We start from the raw sequence: 19707 nt of genomic DNA on the forward strand, positions 1-19707 counted from the left end.
TTCATAGAGTTCTTTAATAGCCTTAATAGAAAAATAAAAAAAGTTAAGACTAAGACTCCAGCCAGACACAATGCCATTTTTAGGTACTTGACAGTTTTTGATACTCGATTTTACAGTAAAATTTCTGTCGGCACTAAAATAGTGTTAAGGTTTGATATATAGCTTGACTGACCTGACTGTTTTAGCAGAGTGAAATGGACAACATATGCCTCTACATGCAAGCTCATCATATTCACACATACTGTAACTTACCATTTTGATTGTTCTGTCAAAAATTCTATTGACACTAATTGCTGAAAATATTGTCACATTATCAATGGGGTGTTAAAAAGATTGGAATATCTCTGCACCAGTTAGTAAGTTAGTTAGTTTATTGATGAAAACATCACAATACTAATATATAAAACAACTTTACATGATCAAATAAAAACATTATGTCCAAACAATGTTCCGTGTATATAGAATACAATTCTGTCAATTCTGTCTGTGTCAGGGAACTAAGATAATTTGAACTAAGAACTAATATAATTTGAGTTACAGACACATTTTACTTGGCTCTTGTAAGTCTGATGGCAGACTTACAAGATATAAGTATATGTCATTCATCACATAAATATTTTTCAATAATCCCATGATGCTTATCCATATGAATGAAACTGTATTTTTATCAGTGGTGATAAAGCCATTGCATGTGTGGTGATTTAAATATCTTTGACCTGACAACACATTTTGTTTAGTAAGTCAACATGAAAGAGAACACAATCTGTTTTCCTATGTCGTCTCTGGTGGGATGAATCCTTCTCTTTTGTAAGCACATTGGCAGTTACAATAGGTAACATTTTCTAGGTACTAACTAATACTCTACCTTTCTCTGATCTGCTGGGACACCACCTTTTCCAACGGCATAGTGTTGTTACGAAATACTTTTAAAGTTATCAGTCATATAAGCTCGTAAAGCAGAGGTGTTGGCTCTCTAACGTCACCAAACAAGCCCAGCGTTTCCGTTAGTTGCCATATGCCAGTATTAAATGTGTCATCTGTGCCTACTTCTGTGTGTGTTCAGTGTGTGTCACCTTTGGTGTCTTTCGTCTTTTCTAAAGTCTTTTCTTAAGTTACTGTTTTGGATTGAGAACATGCTCAAGGAAACCACATGCATGTTCCGGGTCACATGCCGACAGTCCCATGTGCATGCAGAGGGAACACACTCCTCACAATCCTCGTAAATAGAGACACTTCAATACTCACACACATACACACACACACACACACACACACACACACACACACACACACACACACACACACACACACACACACACACACACACACAGCTCTGACATGCCTCTCCTTGCCATTCCTCCCATGCCTGCTCCCCTCTGTGTCCTTCTAAAATAAATTAAGTGTCATCATCCCTCTGTCAGCTACAACACACAGCACTGTTCTGATCCACACTACTCCACAGATGTGTTTGGAGAGTGTTTTTCATAGCTTGTGTGACTGTCCCTTCAGTTTTATCCCCGTTCTAGTTAAGGTGAAAGTTTTAGCATATTTTTTTTTTTTAGATTTTCCATATAAACCCAACAATACCCTGCACATCTTTGCAATTTGGAAACAGACAAAATAAATACAGGACTTGGATATTTGGATATTTTCTGGTACACCTCCTTTGAATGATTGTTAGAGCAGAGCCTCATTATCCAACACTCAGCTGATTATTTATCAAAGACAGTTATTCCCCGATCGCTTTCTCCGGACGGTCTCCTCACAGTTTTGTCACGTCAGCTCCTGTAGTGTTGCTCAATTGCTCAAGTGACCCAGGGCTGACAATGAATGAGTCTTTGATCCATGCCATTTGGTGTGTGTGTGTGTGTGTGTGTGTGTGTGTGTGTGTGTGTGTGTGTGTGTGTGTGTGTGTGTGTGTGTGTGTGTGTGTGTGAGAGAGAGAGAGAGAGAGAGAGACACAGAGAGAGACAGAGAGAGGAGATAAAAGAGCTTTGCAGTGTCCTTAGGCATATATGTGACCCAGCGATTCAGTCCTACAGTTTAAGGTCACAACAGCCACTACTCATCAGCCTCATCACCGTTACAACCAAGTCTCTTATGTTTACACGTAGCAATGCCATGTTACCGTGGATTTGAAAACTCAAGCATGGAACCTGCAGGCCATCCGTTACATTACATTACATTACATTTACTCAGTTGGCCCCTGTCTGCTCGTGTAGCTGCCAGCTATTGTAGCTAAATAAACTTACCTCTCTTAACTCTCTTTCGGGGCACTGTATTACTTTTATCTTAGTTTATCTGTCTTGTTTTCATTGTACAGCGAACAGTCTTTAGACGTTGACAGATATTGAGCTTTGATTACAACAAAGATTAGCTGTCAGCTCTTCCAGCCCTTCAGCATGTCAATGTCTGCAATGTCTACAAAGAAAATACACTTGCACTAAACATTTAATACACACCATTTCTGACAGGAATTAAATAGTCGAGTCAAGGCAATATCTTGAAGTTTATAGCTAAAAGTCAGAGGTTTGTCCTAGAGGGTTTTACAGTCTTTGGAGAAAACAGCACCTTCTGCCGATGGAAATTAATTGCGATGACTAACATCATCAAGTTAATATCCATATTAGATCAGGTTCTGTCATTGCATTCAATTAGATGTGTTTATATTTACATGTGAAATATTTTTCTATAGAATTATGAATATCTGATTATTTCAAGATCAATAATTTCAGAGTTCACACTGTCTCTTGCACTGATGTCACTATAATAAAACATGACCTATATTTGTTTTGTTTTGAAGTAATTATGTCAAAATTGATGCAGAAAATAATCTGATGTCTCTAAAGAAAAATCTATTTGCCATTTTGGCTGGTGATCCATACTCATTTTTAGCCTTGACCATATGTACAGATAGATACAAAAACACAAAAACAAAGAATAATAGAAGGAATAGGTGGTGTGACTTTTTTTTGATGACTAACAAGATACTGAGGACAAGTCTTAGCAGTGACGTTCAGCAGACGGGATATCCTGAGCAGCCTGAAAGAGCATCAGTCATCCGTCCAGTGTTTGCGCATCAAATATTTCCTTCCTTGCCAATTAAATCTCGGTTCAGGATCATTCCCCTTTTGGGTAAACTGTGGTTTTTGCACCTCTCATCACGACAATAATCCTCCTGGTAATCCTTCTGAGTTGTACTCGTGCTTTTTGTTGATTCTCACAACACAGTCATATGGGCGTTGACATTTTTTTTTCCTCCCACTGTGATGTCAGTGCTGATGAAATACCTCAGTAAGCTAGTTGCAAAAAATTGTTTGTGTCATTCCCAAAAAGGGAGTGTCTGTGGAGTCAGATTGTACGCACACACACACACACGCACACACACACACACACGTACACTGTGAGGAGGGTTATGTGTCAAAAGCTTTGGCTCAGAATCAGATTAGGCTGCGATGTCAGAATAAGTGTGATAATGAAACAGTTGTTAAACATAGGCTTGGTTTTATGTTTCAGCACTTTCACTATCTCTCTACCTGCCATCTTTTTCTCTGTCCTGTTCACAAACATGAGGCACACACCCATACACACTTGAGGCAGAAAACAGCAGGGGAACGAACTGACCTGTGCCTGGAATGACCATTTATAAGTCACTTGTGTGAGCATGGGCTGACACACCTGCAGTAAATATAACAGATGAGTCACTTCATGTCATATGAGGGTGTCAATTGGGGGTTGTGTATAAGTGTCTGTCTGTATGTGTGAAGACAAAACTGGTGTTGAGTGACATTTTTTTGATCTAGTACTAAATATAGAAAGACAGAGAGAGAGGACTCAGGGACAGCGATCGGGGCAACATGTGTAACATAAGACAAACACAGCTAAGGATAAAAGTTGCTGGAGTCATTGTAACTCACATATTACCTCTCTCTCTCTCTCTGTGTGTGTGTGTGTGTGTGTGTGTGTGTTTCTAAGAGCTAGTTAGAGAAGGGGACGAGGACAATACAATTGCCCTTTCCTCAGTCATCAGGCAGACGGCCAAACTATCCCATTCCACAATCAAAGCTCATACTCACTTAGCTCTGGCTGCTCAGACAGATCACAGAGAGAGAGCACAGCGTTTAGCCAATTATTTGTTGAGGAAAAAATGCCTGGAATGTCCTGTGTATCATTGTGGCTGTGTCGAATCTGTTCAGATGAACAGAGATAACACATTGTTTCTGATGTCAGAAGTAACTGAACTAAGTGTTCTAGAAACATGTAGTGTTTTTTAACTTTACTCTTTCTTTCAGGCGCTTACACTTGAGTAAGGATGTAGAAGTCATTAAATAATATTTCTCTTTTTGATTTGTTTATGCTAGAGTTAATCAGGAGATATTAGGTTTACTATGTTAAAACGCAGAATTCTGGCTCGTATCTTAAAGAATGCTTGCAATACCGTGCCTGTAATTCGTAGGCTTTGCGTTGAATGGATATCATTGACAAACTGGCTCTAACAGATGGATGGGATGAAAAAGAGAGAGTGGGAAAGATAGAGCCCATACATAATAAATGCTTGTACTTTGGGGTATGTAAAGCTGAGCCTGCGTCAGTGATATTGCAATAACGCAATTTTAAGTGATACTAACTTAGCCCCTGTTTGGTCAGCCATTCATCTGCTGCTGAGAATGTGAAGTACCCTGAAGAAAACGTACGACCTCAAGATGGAAAACAGGGAGGATACTGATAGTGGGATTAGTCATTTCTCATTGTGTAATGACGAGGAATGTCTCAGTTGTTAGTTGGATGTTTTAGTTCAGCATTGGAACGTGCTTTCTACACAACACAAAAACAATTGTATGTACATTCGCACTGTTCTTTCTGTTCTTAGGACATCTTCTGCTCTTCCAATTGCATATGCAAGTGTAAACATACTGATAATGGCAAGAAAATGCTAACATGAGCAGGTTGTCCTGTACTGGCTAAAACGTGGGCATTATTGGATTATATGTGTGGCTGTTTCCATAGTTAGGATGATGATGAAGATGACAAAGGGCACGTCATCCCCATGCGCATTGCGCGTTGCGCCGAGGGGAATCCCCCCTGACCTTAGCATCCACACCAAATGGGATTATGGGATTGCTCGGTAGCCCTAGCAATGAGGCAGATATCCCTGGTGACAGGCATTAGTCATCACCTGGGCAGACAATCACCTAGGAGACTAAGGAGCTCATCGTGACATTGCAGTGGGAAATGGTGTCAGTGGTTTACAAACACCTTTCAGCTGTGAGTCAGTGGTATAGTTAGAGCGGAGGTATTCCCTGTGGCCCTGTGCACAGTCTAAACAAAGTAAATTGCTTGTGGTTGTACGTAGATGGCTTTGAATATTGCTGCATTAGTTCTAACTGTTGGTGATGTTCCAGTTAGTGTGGCATCATAATCATCCAATAATCAGCTAGATAATGACGGGCTTGCTGATTACAATTGTAATAGAGGAAGCTTATGAGCAAATTTACGTCAGCCAGCAGTGCATGAGTAGTGTCCAACCTGGTATAGGGCTCACATGTCTACGCTGTGCACATTATGCACAGCGTAGGAATGTCATATTATGCTTTGAATTTTGCAGCTCATGACCATGGAGACAATTCACAGTAACATATGGAAATGCATGGCAGAAGCTATGCTGCTGTGTTTGAAAAAAATATATTCATGAGACTTTAGTCAATATGTGAGTAAGGCTCTGAAGTCATCAAGTCCTCTAATTAATGTTTTCATAAAACCTTTTCATTTATTTTGGCATGGATAGACGAGCTACATCACACAGCACAGTAAAATCTGTTACAGACTGCACTTGGTTAATTAAGTTAATTTATTAATTCAAGCGTGGTGCACACTTTCATAAGATTAGGTAATTGAAAAAGAGTAGGTAAATTAAAAATAGGCACTAGAAATTAAATCTTATTAAACATGGTAACTGTATCCTTCCCCTCATCTTTTCACTGTTAAAAGAAAACTAGACATGCTGTACCATCAATTTTGACTCTTTAGCATTAGTGTCATTGTGGAGTTTAACATGATCACAAATGTTGCTTGACCTGTCAAATATCATCAAAATAAAATGTAAATTCTGCACTAAGACATTTTCTTTGTTTACAAAATTGGATAAAATAGTGTCAACTGTACATTGTCATATTCTGATCTTTGTCCTTTTATCTTTCTCTCCATATGCAGTTTCGATGTGGACAATGGCACGTCATCAGGTCGCAGCCCCCTGGACCCAATGGCCAGCCCGGGCTCAGGCCTCATCCTGCAGGCCAATTTTGTCCACAGCCAACGGAGAGAGTCGTTCCTCTACCGCTCCGACAGTGACTACGACCTCTCGCCCAAGTCTATGTCCCGAAACTCCTCCATTGCCAGTGACATGTGAGTGCATGATCTTGGTCATGATCGTGATCTTTTGCTTCCACCTGAACCTTCATGAAATGCACCCCAATGGTCCCTATTGTGGTGAACGCTGTCAATTCTACTTTTTTTCTGCATCTCTGAATCTGTGTCATGGCTGGATGTTTATCAGACCAGGACTTAAATCTGCCACACTGTTCGCTTTGGCCCTGGTAGGAAGCGTGCATGACCAACAGCTGATTGTATAGTGTCACATCTATTCTGAGCCACATCCAGTAGCACAAACGAGATGTTCAGTGACAAAGTATCCACAAGCATAGTTCATGTGTCTCTGATATTTTGCCACATTGTCGTTGATGTCTGTATCTCTCATAAGGGCAATGGAATGGATTTGTGCACTGAACTTAATCTGTTTAAGTTCTGAGTTCAGTTGATCCTTTGTCTTTTATAATAGTGATTCCCCATCACCTTACAACTGTAGTAATGCACACTCCAGACAAGATAATAACACACAGAAATCCGCTGGCCTCTTCTGGGTCAGTGTATAGTATGTTGACAGCCATTTCCCACACAATGGTGGCTATCCAGTTACATGTACTGTATACTTAGTGCTACAGGAAATAAAAATATTGACTGAAAACCTGGCATTTCGATCCAGCCTGCAAGACAGGACAAGAAAAATAGACAAAAGGATGAATAATAATGTCCTGCAGTAACCTAAGACTTCCTCCTTGCTGCTGCTGCTTTTTGCTCAGTAGTATTAAGCCAACGACCCTTCATTGACCTACACCCACTATTCAGTTACCATGTTAATTACATGTTTTCATTAATCATTTATGCCTCATTCTTTCATACCTTTTTTCCTGCTGATTCGCATATACAAGGAAACTAGAGATAGCTAGCGGGAGGTAACTTGTCTTTACAGCTCTCTTTATGAAATCCTTAATAATACAGCTTCATAATCAAGTTAAACTTGTGAAACATTAAATTGCATTTTTCCTAAAGGGACTTAAGAAAGAGGAATATAGTCCGGAAACTTCTAAGAGGAAAAATCATTACATGAAAAAATCAAAACAGAGTTAGGACAGCCTGTTTATGCCCTGGGGTTGGAAAGAGAGGGAAAGGAAATGGAGAAAGGTTGACTGTGTGAGGGAAGTCGTCGGTACAGCAGGTGCAAAGACAGCTTGCGGGTTTTACAGTGTCCTTGGTGCAAGAATATTTTGATAGATGCCGGAAATGGTGTTCACTTAATGACCTTATGTGTATAGAGACGTGCAGCAATAAATCCCTTCAATTCTGTTACTGAAATCCGAAACTGTTCTGAAACTTTTCCACATTGTGAAGCAGGGCCTTAGCTGTTAGCTGATGTGTTGAGTAAACATGTCGCGGTAAATGAGTACATCAGAGGCGGTGAAACGAACCCCCCCCCCTTGACCTTTGCAGAACATAAGCGCACTCATCTGTTGTCGAATGTCAAAATACTATAGACCTGCATCCAATATTGAAGCCGTTCTTTTTTTCTTCTTCTAGTCATGGTGACGATATGATTGTAACTCCATTTGCACAGGTGAGCACTTGAGCAGGTTTTGTTGTCTTGTCTTCATGTTTTATATTGTCATAAATTGGTGAATAGTGCATGATTCAGTCCTAATCTATCATGTTCCCTTCAGGTTCTTGCCAGCTTGAGAACTGTACGAAACAACTTCGGTGCATTAACTAATCTACAGCAAGACAGAGCATCCAATAAGTAAGTTGGCAAAGTTTTTTTCAAACAGAAATTAAATCTTTCACAGTGGGAGGAGTGACTGTATTACAGACAACATTGATGCCAGCATATCACAACATTTGTCAACAGTCACTTTATGACTAAGATGTTCTACAGTCCTGGCTGAAATTATTGGCACCCCTGAATTTTGAATACAGAATTGAGATTATCTTCATAAATAAATGCAAGTTGACCAATTTTGTATAATCAAAATATTTTAGTTATTGAAAGCTATTGAAAAACAACAACAATAAAACATGGTTTTTATTAAGTGAAATAAAAAATACAGACAAAGTGTATGCTGGACACAATTGGCACCCCTCTGATGAATTTAAATGAAAAAAATAGAACCAAAAAACAAGTAAGACTCACCTGTGCTTAATTTTCAGTGTTCAGATGACCTGAATTAAAGCATGAATGATGGTTTTACTGCATAAAAATAGGCTGATTGTTTCCAGTTTCTTTTTCCCAATGGCGAAGACAAGAGAGCTGTCTGAGAACTTCAGAAATGCTGTTATTAAAAAAATACAACAATTCCAAAGGCTATAAGGCGATCGCCAAATATCTTGAAATCCCTGTTTCAACAGTTCGTAATGTTAGCAACAAGTTTCACAGTCATAAAACTGTTAAGACGCTTCCAGGATGTGGTGCTAAGAAGAAACTCAATGAGAGATGTCTGAGAAGGTTGATGTGGATTGTGGAAGAAACACCACGCAAGACATCTAAAGAGCTGACCTGAGGCAATCTGGAGGTCTGGTGGTTTCAGTGCGTACCATACACCGCACACTAAACCAAGTAGGGCTCCATGGATGAAGGCCAAGGAGGACACCACTATTGAAAGAAAGACACAAAAAGGCAAGACTAATGTTTGCAAAAACTTTCATAGATAAGCCACAGTCTTTCTGGGATAATGGTCTATCAACAGATGAAACCTGAGTAGAGCTCTTTGGGAATGCAGCGCATTAGTTTGTTTTTAGGTGATGAAATGAAGCCCATAAGGAAAAGAACACGCTACCTACGGTAAAACATGGTGGAGATTCTATCATGCTGTGGGGCTGCTTTGCTGCCTCTGGTACTGGAGGCACCGAATGTATACAACGAATGATGAAGTCAAGAGATTACCAATGCATTTTAGAGCAAAATGTATTACCCAGTGCCAGAAAACTAGGTTTGAGGCAGAAGGTCTTGGGTCTTTCTGCAGGACAGCGACCCAAAGCACACATCCAGCAGCACAAAAGAATGGTTGATAAGGAAAAGATGGACTGTTTTAAACTGGCCAGCAATGACTCCTGACCTGAATCCCAAACCTTTGGACAGAGCTGAAATCTACCATTGCAAAAGGACTCCTGCAAACTTGACAAGAGAACAAGAGCTTGAACCCATAGCAATGGAAGAGTGGCAGAAACTACCAGCAGACGGTTGCAAGAAACTTCTAGATGGACCATTGTTGCCAAAGGTTCTGCAACCAAATATTAATGAAGAGTGCCAATAGTTGTGTCTGGGGTACATTTTATGTTTGTATTATTTCATTATTATGCAAGTTTTGTTTTTTATTTTCTTTTGTTCAGTAATCTTGGACATTTTATTAAAATATTCCGATTACACAAAATTAGTTAATTTGCATTTATGTCTGAACAAATTCGAAATTCTGTACTTAAAAATCAGTGGTGCCAATAATTTCAACTAGGACCTTCCTAAATAAGAGCCTGCACTGTGTCCAGTGCTCACTCACAGTTGGCTTTGCTCGCCCTCAGCTGTTCTTATTGAGTACTACAACAACAGTAGTATGTAAAGGTATGGTGCTCCTTACAATGTGAGAAATGAGCAAAAGGAAATGCTGCTTCCTTACTGCATAGAGTAATTTAGAGAGTTTAAAAAATATGTTTTGAGGTAAACTACTGATTGCATTGTTTTGGGGAAGGACATGTCTCAGTGCGTATGTTTGTTTCAACCACAACAGGAGATCACCCATGTGTAACCCACCACCTATCACCAAGACCACCTTCACAGGTATGTTGAAAGTGTGAGTGGGGTGATGACTTGTGTTATCAGTGTGTTTGTGTGTGTGTGTGTGTGTGTGTGTGTGTGTGTGTGTGTGTGTGTGTGTGTGTGTGTGTGTGTGTGTGTGTGTGTGTGTGTGTGTGTGTGAGAGAGATTTGATCTGTGATTTGGGAATCAGGAATAGATTTTTACCATAGAAAATGTAAACACTATTAGTAGTGTTAGCATTAGAAGTAACACTGTATTTTAAATCCCCCATTTAGCATTTATAAGCACTGTAAACAATAATAAATGGTTCATAACACACTATAATGTAGTTGTAAGCAGATATAAGTGTTTATTCATTTTTCAACAAAAATATAGTATAACAAACAGTTTACAGTTGTATTAGAGTGTGTTATAAACATTTATTAAATATTTATACACTGCTTATAAATGCTAAATAGTGAGATTTAAAGTGTCACTGCATTAGAAGTATTGGTAGCAGTAGTAGTATGCACTCTCTAACTTATAACTGGATGCTAAATAGATGAAAACTGATATAAAGGATGTCAGTGTTGTTATGGTGATGTTTTTGTCTATTGTAAGATGGTGGAGATGCTGGCAAACACAGACATACTGTGCAGGGAGCCAAAGAACATGAACATAATACTCAACATGGTCAGAAAACAAATATGGATGGCATATTTTGTAGAGAATTTGCTCACTTGAGCAAATAAATGGGCAAGAGAAAAAAAATGGACAGTATAAGTGGTAAACCATGACCAAATTTTCCCTGTCAGTAGCTGTTGTTTTACTATTTTCTATAAAGTTTGGATAGTTGTGGCTCTTTATGTTTGTATAGCCTAGATGCTGTCAAATCTTCAGTCATTTCCTGAAAAGCAAATAACAGAAGTTTGGCAAAACAGGTTAACAAACGCTCAGTATCTGTTCTTATATGGTACTTTGCAAGGTGACATGTCACAACCACCTTATGTACACGGACCATTACAGACAGTTTGTGAACCCTATGTGTAACTCTAGATCTTCATGTTCTTAATCAACCTTTTTCTTGAATTATTTTTATATTATTTTTATAAAGCATTAAATTTAAAGGGAAAAGAGTTGTGCAGTGATAGAGACAAGCCTAAAAAAAATCTTTAGTGATGCTCAAGTGTTTGGTTTCGGTTTACACAATACAGGCAACAGTTGAGTGCCATGAGGCTGCCATGTTTTTAGCACTTTATCCATAACCATAGATTTATCAGTACTTCAGTAATGGGTTGTCAGGACCTATATATAGTCATACCTGACTTTGATAGTCTGATGTGTTGTAAACCACTAGACAGACAGCATCTACTGCACAGCCTGTCTGGCCTACTTTGAGTTGAGTCTTTGTTCCGAGGAGGACATGGCACAGACAGTCTTAGATGGCTAGAATAGATTTGTCCTTGACAGGCACTTTGCTTTTTAGCAGTATCAATGGCTGTAACCTAGCTGGTGTTTGCAGGAGAGAGCATATAACCTCCACCATTAATAAATATTTTCACTGTGTTTTTTACCTACGGCACGTGCAAAAACACCCATAGAATCACACAAACACACACATTCATGCACATTGTAAATGGGGGATAAAAAGGTTTAATTTATTTATTAATAAGTGCAGAAAAAAAATAAAATATCCAAATATTGACAGAGTGAAATTTGCTTTCTTTCACATATGAGGGAGATCCGGACATTCTTCCAAATATCCACAGTCCTGACACATAACCTGCTTATATACTGTATATGAGGAGTTGGTGACATTGTGCTAAATTTAGAGCACAATCATAATGGTGCACAGCCATTACGGGCCCCGCCATAAACTGGTGACAGCTGTGAGTCATGAGCATGTTTGAGAATATCGACTACTAGTAATGCAAAGACTTACTGATGCAAGGACTAAGTCATCATACGGAGAAAGAAAGTAAAGGAAGTATAATTAATAGTAACTCAGTAAATCAGTCATGGAGAAGATACTGGTGATTACAACTGGGATTACATTTAGGTCTTTGCGCTCTTTTTCTTTCCATCTTCAGCTGCTTGGCCTTTCCTCCTGCTTGTCAGTGAAGATCCCTTTTCTGTGATCTGTCTTTAACTTACCGTTGAGATAAAGAAAAATTATTTTGGAATCTTCTAAGATGTAAAGGAATTACCGATAATTCTGTCTGACCCTTTACCTACTGTGGATGAGAAGAGATGCTGGTTAAAACTGAAGAGAGACACGTATTCATCCATGTTCCAGATTTTCACTTAATGTATGTGGGCGACACTCTTTTAAACATTTAACATCCCGTATACTCAATGCAAGATGTTGTGACAGTCTTTCATGCTTCTGGTTTGTAATCTGGATATAAAGTTAATTATAATGTGAGTGAGGCCTCTACTCTAAATCACACTACCTTTCCCTCTTTCTTTGGTGCTGCATCTTGTATTGTGCATGGAAAAAAGAGGGCTTGAGGTACTTAGAGATAATGTCAGAATAAATAAAAATAAAAACATAATTAATTGAAATGAGCCTCTTATTATCTGCTAAGGTTAAAGAGATGGACAGTTCTCTCTCTATCCATATGAGGCAGACTGGCTGTGCTGAAGATGAATATTTACCCAATATTGTCCTTTGCTCTTTTTTGAGGAACAAAAAACCATGTATAAAGTTTCAATAAACACAAGAAAACTAATGGAATGAATCTGAGTAAAACTACACGTTATAAAACTGGAATTTTTAGAGAATTTTTGAAAATAGAAAATAAATTTAAGTCAGATGTGAAACAAACAAACTAAAATAATAATTGTTTCCAGCCTCTCAAATTTAAGGATTTGTTGACTGTATTGCACATTGAATATCATCACCTTGAGCTGCGGTAACTTGCGATTTCGGCATTTCTCAATATTTTCTGACATTTTACCAACTAAGTAATTAGCCAAATAATCACAGCAATAATCATCATTATACACTTCTGTAATGTATAGGTAATATAATGCGGCTTTATTTTATAGAATTATAAGTGGTTGCCAGATTATTCTATTTTAAACTGTGATAAAGTGATCAAGCTACTTTAACATCAAGGTGTTTGGGCTGATGCATGATAAAAACAACATAAGAATTATCAATGTAATCGATATCAGAACAGTATTATCGTTTTTTTCTCTAAAAGTGCATCCTCTCCTCTCTCCTCCTCCTCTGCATTTTTTCTTCCTTTCCCCCCCCTTCCTCCCCCTCCTCCTCCTCCTCCTCCCTCAATCTTCTCCCGCTCACAGTCCGACTTCACTGTCAAACCGTTCCGGTACATAGTTTGGCTGCAGCCCTGCGTCTGTGCAGCAGAGTTGGCCTCTCTGAGCGCCGGTGTCTGATGTCGCACTAAGCATGAGAAGAATGTCACTGACGTCAGTGCAGTTGCTGTCAGAAGGAGTAGCACCCGAGCCTCTGACACCACACCAGGGAGGGGGGGGAGACCGGGAGACCGGGGGAAAGAGAGAGAGAGAGAGAGAGAGAGAGAGGGGAGAGACGGCAAGAAGACAAAGAGGGAGGAGGAAGGATGCTCAGGGATCAGTGGAGGAAACGAGGAGTGTGGGAGAGGAAGGGCACTAATAGAAGAAGGGAGGGAGAGACAATGAAGCAGGGGGGGGGGGGGGTCGGTTGAAAATACAAGGTGACAAAATAGGTTTAGAGATGTTTAAAAAAAAAAAAAAAAACCTCGTACACGGGATAATAATTCCTCACTCCAAATGGTGACAGCCCGTTGAAATATTCAGGGAACCAAGAAAACCGTTCGTGCAACCGAGAGCTGTAAATTTTGCATCATTTACTTTTAAAAATAAAATGTCCCGGATTGAAAGATAAGAGGAAAAGCGGCGTTCGTATCATCACCTTAAACCCCAAGGAAGACAACACAAGAGTGATTCCAAAGGCATTAATAGAGTCTAACTACTAACTACTACATCATGTGATTAAATTTGGTCCTTGTGTATTTCAGTCGGCTACTGTTTTCTCTGTCTGAGTAATTGAATCCCCCCCCCCAGATCACAGATCACATAGCATTAAAAGCAGGTGCTTTCCCAAATTAGTCGAGGCATCAATATTAATTGGCTTCTGACAAGGTGACATTTCCTGTTAACGTAGGCCGACTTTGAGAGAGGCACGTCTTCGGTTTCAAAAGAGAAAGAAAGAGGTGGAGCTTGGGACGCTAAAAACTCATTTCGCTGGCCGTCCATTTGTTTACCTGTCCGCGTCGGGGTGTTTGAATGCTGGCCGCACGTTAGCACGCATGCGCACGCCGTGCGGCGAGCGCGCAGCCCTGGCTCCCCTCCTCTGCGGCTCCGGTCCATGTCTTGTCCCTCGCCCTTCCTCATCCACAGTGCAGTCCTCTCAGGCTTTAGGTACAGCTTGGGGAGAGCAGCACGTTTGGCTACCAGGGACGCCGAAGCAACAGCAGCCCACCCCCCCCACCCCCCCCTCCCCACTCCCCCCCCCCACCCCTATACACACAGCATCTATAGGAAACACTACCCAGCACACACACCACCGGATTGTACCCCCTTTTGCTTCCCGGATACCATGGATGTTTTTATTGGAAGAGAGGCTAAGGAGACAAAATCATGATGTGTTATGGTTAGCATTTCATCTGGTGTGAGTGTGTATGCATCTGTGTGTGTGTCTGTTTCTGTCCTTGTGTGTGTGTGTGTGTGTGTGAGTGTGTGAGTGTGAGAGAGAGAGAGAGAGATGTCTTTGTGTTTGTTAACCATGTCAGTATGCTGTGAACAATCTCGTGTTTGTTCCGTGCTGGGCAGTATTGACATGGATCTTGACTGGTTCTGAGCCTCTCACTGGATCCTCTTCTCCACCGTCCCTGTCTTCCCTCCATCCCTCCTATGGGCAGACATGGGCCTGCTAACCAGACTGCTGTTCATCCTGCTACATGACTGGAATTACACCTCTCTTATGAATGATAGAGTAAACCTTCTACACCAAGATAACTGAGTGTGATATGTGTGCTATGTATGGGGGATAATGTGTGAGTCTGTCCCTGTGTGAGATTTTTTGTTTTTTGCTCTGTGGGTTAGCTCTGTCTTCTCTGCTGTGGTTTCCTTACTATTAACATTCATTTGGATGCCCAGAACTGACTCGGGCTGTTTGCCATCCCTCACCTGCAACTGTACTCCCTGGGATTTTATCTGATTTACTCTTAAAAGGAGGAATCCAGGATTTGAACTTTAGCACTGCACTAGAGGTTTCTTTTCTCCAAGGGGATCAGTAAGATTTGCTACAGCTGACCTGTGACTGCTCATCTTTGGGTTAGGATACAGGACAACAAAGCCCTGCCCCCAGGCCAGCACAGCTGGCCCACCTGTCCAGTATGAAGAGTCACCCATGTGTCTACTCGGGGTATCCCAGCTTAGCTGTTTGTGGGGTGGGAGACCCCGGGCCTGGACCGTCCACTAGCCCTCTTAAGCGGGCCCTTACTGACCCCTTGCCCTCCTGTCTTACCCCTGCAGAGGAGGCCTACCAGAAACTGGCCACTGAGACCCTGGAGGAGCTGGACTGGTGCCTGGACCAGCTGGAGACGCTGCAGACAAGACACTCAGTCAGCGAGATGGCCTCCAACAAGGTAAGAATAGCTAAAAAGTTAACACCAACTTGTTTAGGCAAAGCTTTCATCTTACAGTAACTGGACTCTAGCATTAAAATGCACAGTTGTAGGAATGCACTGCCTATTATTTATTGAAACAAGCAGAAGCTGCTACCCAGGTTTCACTGTGGAGGGTTTTTTGTGGCTGATGTGAACAGGATGGGCAATTAAACTTTTGTTTGAGTATGACACATATATGTATGTGTGTGTGTGTGTGTGTGTGTGTGTGTGTGTGTGTGTGTGTGTGTGTGTGTGTGTATGTGTGTGTGTGTGTGTGTGTGTGTGTGTGTGTGTGTGTGTGTGTGTGTGTGTGTGTGTGTGTGCGTGTGTGTATAATTGGCATTTCCATACATCCTCATGAATGAAAACATGGTATGGTCACTCAGCAGCAGAGAAATTGTGTTTATTGCTTATGCAGCACGTCTTTGTAAAAATTTCCAGGAGCAGATAGATCAAATACATTATAGATTGATGATTGACTTGGTTTTAATGTGTGTAATATAATATTAACTAAATATTACCTTGTCTTTGTGTGTCCTGATTCAGCCTCTCTCTTTGTTCATTTGTCAAGCGTATCAGCCCATAGTAGTTACTATTTGAGCCTGAGAAGCAAGAATTTGGTTGTCATATGAGCATTATATATAATGTGCTTTGACACCTTTTCAGCACTCAGCCGTCAAGGCGCACATTGGACTGTTTGTGTTGTATTGTCTTTGTGTGTAAGTGACAGCATCGTCATGCAAGCAGGGAGATGGGCTGCGAGCATGCCCAGTCACCTCTATTGTTTGTGTGTACTGTATATATGTGTGTGTGTGTGTGTGTGTGTGTGTGTGTGTGTGTGTGTGTGTGTGTGTGTGTGTGTGTGTGTGTGTGTGTGTGTGTGTGTGTGTGGAGGGAAGCTGCTGTGCCGTTTTGAATGCTGATCAGCTTGGGGCTCTGGTGATGTCACACACGGTGATGTCACAAGAGGGGGACGGACCAAGGGGAGAGGCAGGAAGGACAGACAGACAAACGGACAAAGGAATTACACAAATGCACATGCTCACCGCTGATGTTATCAGAATCACATGCATGACCCTGTCATCCACCTCCTTTAAAAGTAAAATGATTTTTAAAAAGGAAAAGGAAAGAAAAGAAAAGAAACCTACAACATGCACTGCCTCACCATCGCTCACCCGGACAGCTATCTCTGGTTGTCATGGCAACAGCCACAGGCCCAACCAGCCTGCTACCTCACTCCAGTAACACACACTCACACTCACACACACACACACACACACACACACACACACACACACACATCATAGTTAATACAGTCTCTACATTTCCCACACGTAGCCATTACTCTGTGTATGTATCCTGCAGAGTTTCATTTATCAGCGCTCAACATAAGCCTTAATTCATCAATGAAGGAAAGTCTGAGATTAAAAAGAAAGAATAAAATGGAATTCCCTTGAAGTAAATTGAATAAAATTACAGCAATTTCCGGCATTTCTTCTGAATGTGTGATGTTTTTCCTTGCCACTGTCGCCAAGTGCTTGCTCATGGGGGAATGTTGGGACTCTGTAAATAGAAAGAGGAAGGTCTAGACTTGCTCCAAAGGAAAAGTGCCCTGAGATAACTTCTGTTATGATTCTGCACTATATTGATAAAATGGAAATGAATTGAAAGTCTGCTGACAGTCCTGTGAAAATCACCAGCTATACTAGTGCTTTAGTAGTGTCCTCTAGCAGTTACATTGTGTAGCTGCCGTTGTTTTGAGTTTGATATGTGAAGGCAGTGCAATTCATTCGGATTGCCACATCCCCCGGTAATGACCCCAATCAGATTTTGACATAACCTTGGAAAATAATGCATATCATCTCTGAATATCAGCATTCTGACACTTACTCTGTTAAGCCCAGGGGCTCCTACAACAGTAGGTTGAACAAAGTGACATACCTGTTTGCCCTAAAGGATCTCACACCAAGGCAATAACATGTTAACTTTTGTTATTGTAGTCGCAGCATTCACACAGCAGCTGAAATACATACTGTACTAGCAAGTGCTTATTTTCAATTCACTATGCTACACTTCACTATCTCTAAGTTAAACATTTTGTTCAGAGTGTAATGGTGCTCCATAACTGATCAAATTCATTCTGAAAGTCTTGGATATGAATGCACCTCTGCTGAACTGAGCATAGCACTGGTGGCTTTTCTAGTGGTTCTAGTTAAGGATGCTCCTATTGTTGCATTTCCACCTTTTGTGTGGTTGAAGGTGTTCCTGCAATCAGCAGCTGGTCTTCCTCTGGCTCTGCTTTAGGAACAGCGTGTGACAGTCAAGCTTGAGTTTGATGCCTCAGTCTGACGATTTTCTGGGGTAACAGAAAAGTGGTTATACTATTGTTCTCCAAATCTTTTGGAGAACAAAGGATTTGATTCAATTTCTTGCTTGGAACTACTTTGGATTGAAAGAGTTTTAGTTTTTTAGTGAAGGCAAGATCTCCTATAGAGCAAAACGTCTCTGCATTTTGGTTGCGTCATGATTTAGTTTATTTGTCTGTTTCTGTTGAACCTTGGCTGTGGTATGAGGCAGTAACAGGTAAAGTTAAAATGTAGATCTCCGTCCTCTTGTAATCATCGTTTCAGCGGGACTGATTCCTGTTGCACGAGGAGTGATGCGTTAGCCAAAAGGGAATCTGGATAGTTTTGCCTGGGTAGCGTCGCTTTTCATTTTACTTAACCATTCCTGAAAGGTTTGGTTTGCTCTCTCTGCAAGTGTGTTTATTTCATTTTCATAAATTACCCAAATTTAGTGCTTGAGAAATATGGTCCACTTTCCAACACGAGCGTTTTTTTGACTGTCCAAAAATGCTGAAATTTTGAAAAAGTTTCCCAATAGTGGCACCCCTTGTTAAAGTATATGTGTGACATCTACAGTGACTAAACACATGAGATTGGTCTTTTCTGCCAACATGGATCCTTGACGTCCGGCCATCTCCTGGGTAGAAGTAGTGTGTAGGTGGATACTCACCTCATGCCCAAATCCTATGCACTGGCCACAACACACACTGTCCAACCTGGCTAAAACCTTGATGCAAGAGATGAGTGTGTGAGTGTGTCTGTTGCAATGTTTTAGTGACTTTTATTCTTCCCTCTTTTTGGCACGCATGCTGTGGATCTCCACAACACAGAGCCATCTCTCCCAACAATTTCCGTGATTGATTTCCATCACAGATCGAATTGATGGATTCTGTTTAATTCTGCCAATCTTTAAGGGCATACTCATGAACTTGAGACAACACCATATATTCTAGAGGCCAGTGTCTGATGTGAGTTGTATCCGCTGGTGAGTCATCCAGGACATCCGCCATCAATACTTGTTCACTTTGTTTTCTTTGACTTTTTCAGGTACACAAGCCTGTTCAGTGCATCTGCCTTTAAAGTTGTTTTCCTGGCTATACACAGTGCTGTACTAATGCGCAGAGTCCATCTAGAAATTGGCCTCTCCGGGTTGAAACTAGATGTGATCAGCTCATGGTCAGTACAGATAATGAACTGACACCCATTCAAACACCTGTGGAATTCCTTAATTCAAAACATTAGCAGACATTTTTAATGTGCTGTTTTTAGCAGGTGACATGTTATGGAAAGCAAACCATTTTTCATTTAATGTGACAGCACTATTCTGATGCCACACAATACCATAAAATACCACGATGGCTTTCACTTTTTCTGAGTGGGGTGTTGCATCTCAGCATCCAAACCATAACCCAGATATTTCATTTCATCCTGGATGAAAGGGAACGTTGTTATTTTGTTTATTTCATTATTTTTCAACCAGATCAAATGCTACTAAAATGAAGTTGGTGTTTATAACCTGTTGGAATATCAGCACTACGAAAAGCAAGGCACTTTGTAGTTGTTTTTC

General features: G+C 40.6%; 1 protein-coding gene across 5 annotated transcripts in view; it reads left to right on the forward strand.

Annotated features, from left to right (window-relative positions):
- Window positions 1–19707, forward strand: part of pde4d (phosphodiesterase 4D, cAMP-specific) — a 180159-nt gene that overhangs the window by 148183 nt on the left and 12269 nt on the right. For all 5 annotated transcript variants that reach the window (XM_040155356.1, XM_040155357.1, XM_040155355.1 and 2 more), the window contains 5 exons: window positions 6211–6402; window positions 7912–7948; window positions 8052–8128; window positions 10107–10156; window positions 15662–15774. In XM_040155356.1, the coding sequence (XP_040011290.1) occupies window positions 6211–6402; window positions 7912–7948; window positions 8052–8128; window positions 10107–10156; window positions 15662–15774 (469 nt within the window). The remainder of the gene's footprint in view (window positions 1–6210; window positions 6403–7911; window positions 7949–8051; window positions 8129–10106; window positions 10157–15661; window positions 15775–19707) is intronic.

This window comes from Xiphias gladius, chromosome 19, assembly GCF_016859285.1.
Source record: "Xiphias gladius isolate SHS-SW01 ecotype Sanya breed wild chromosome 19, ASM1685928v1, whole genome shotgun sequence".
Classification (NCBI taxonomy): Eukaryota; Metazoa; Chordata; class Actinopteri; order Istiophoriformes; family Xiphiidae; genus Xiphias; species Xiphias gladius.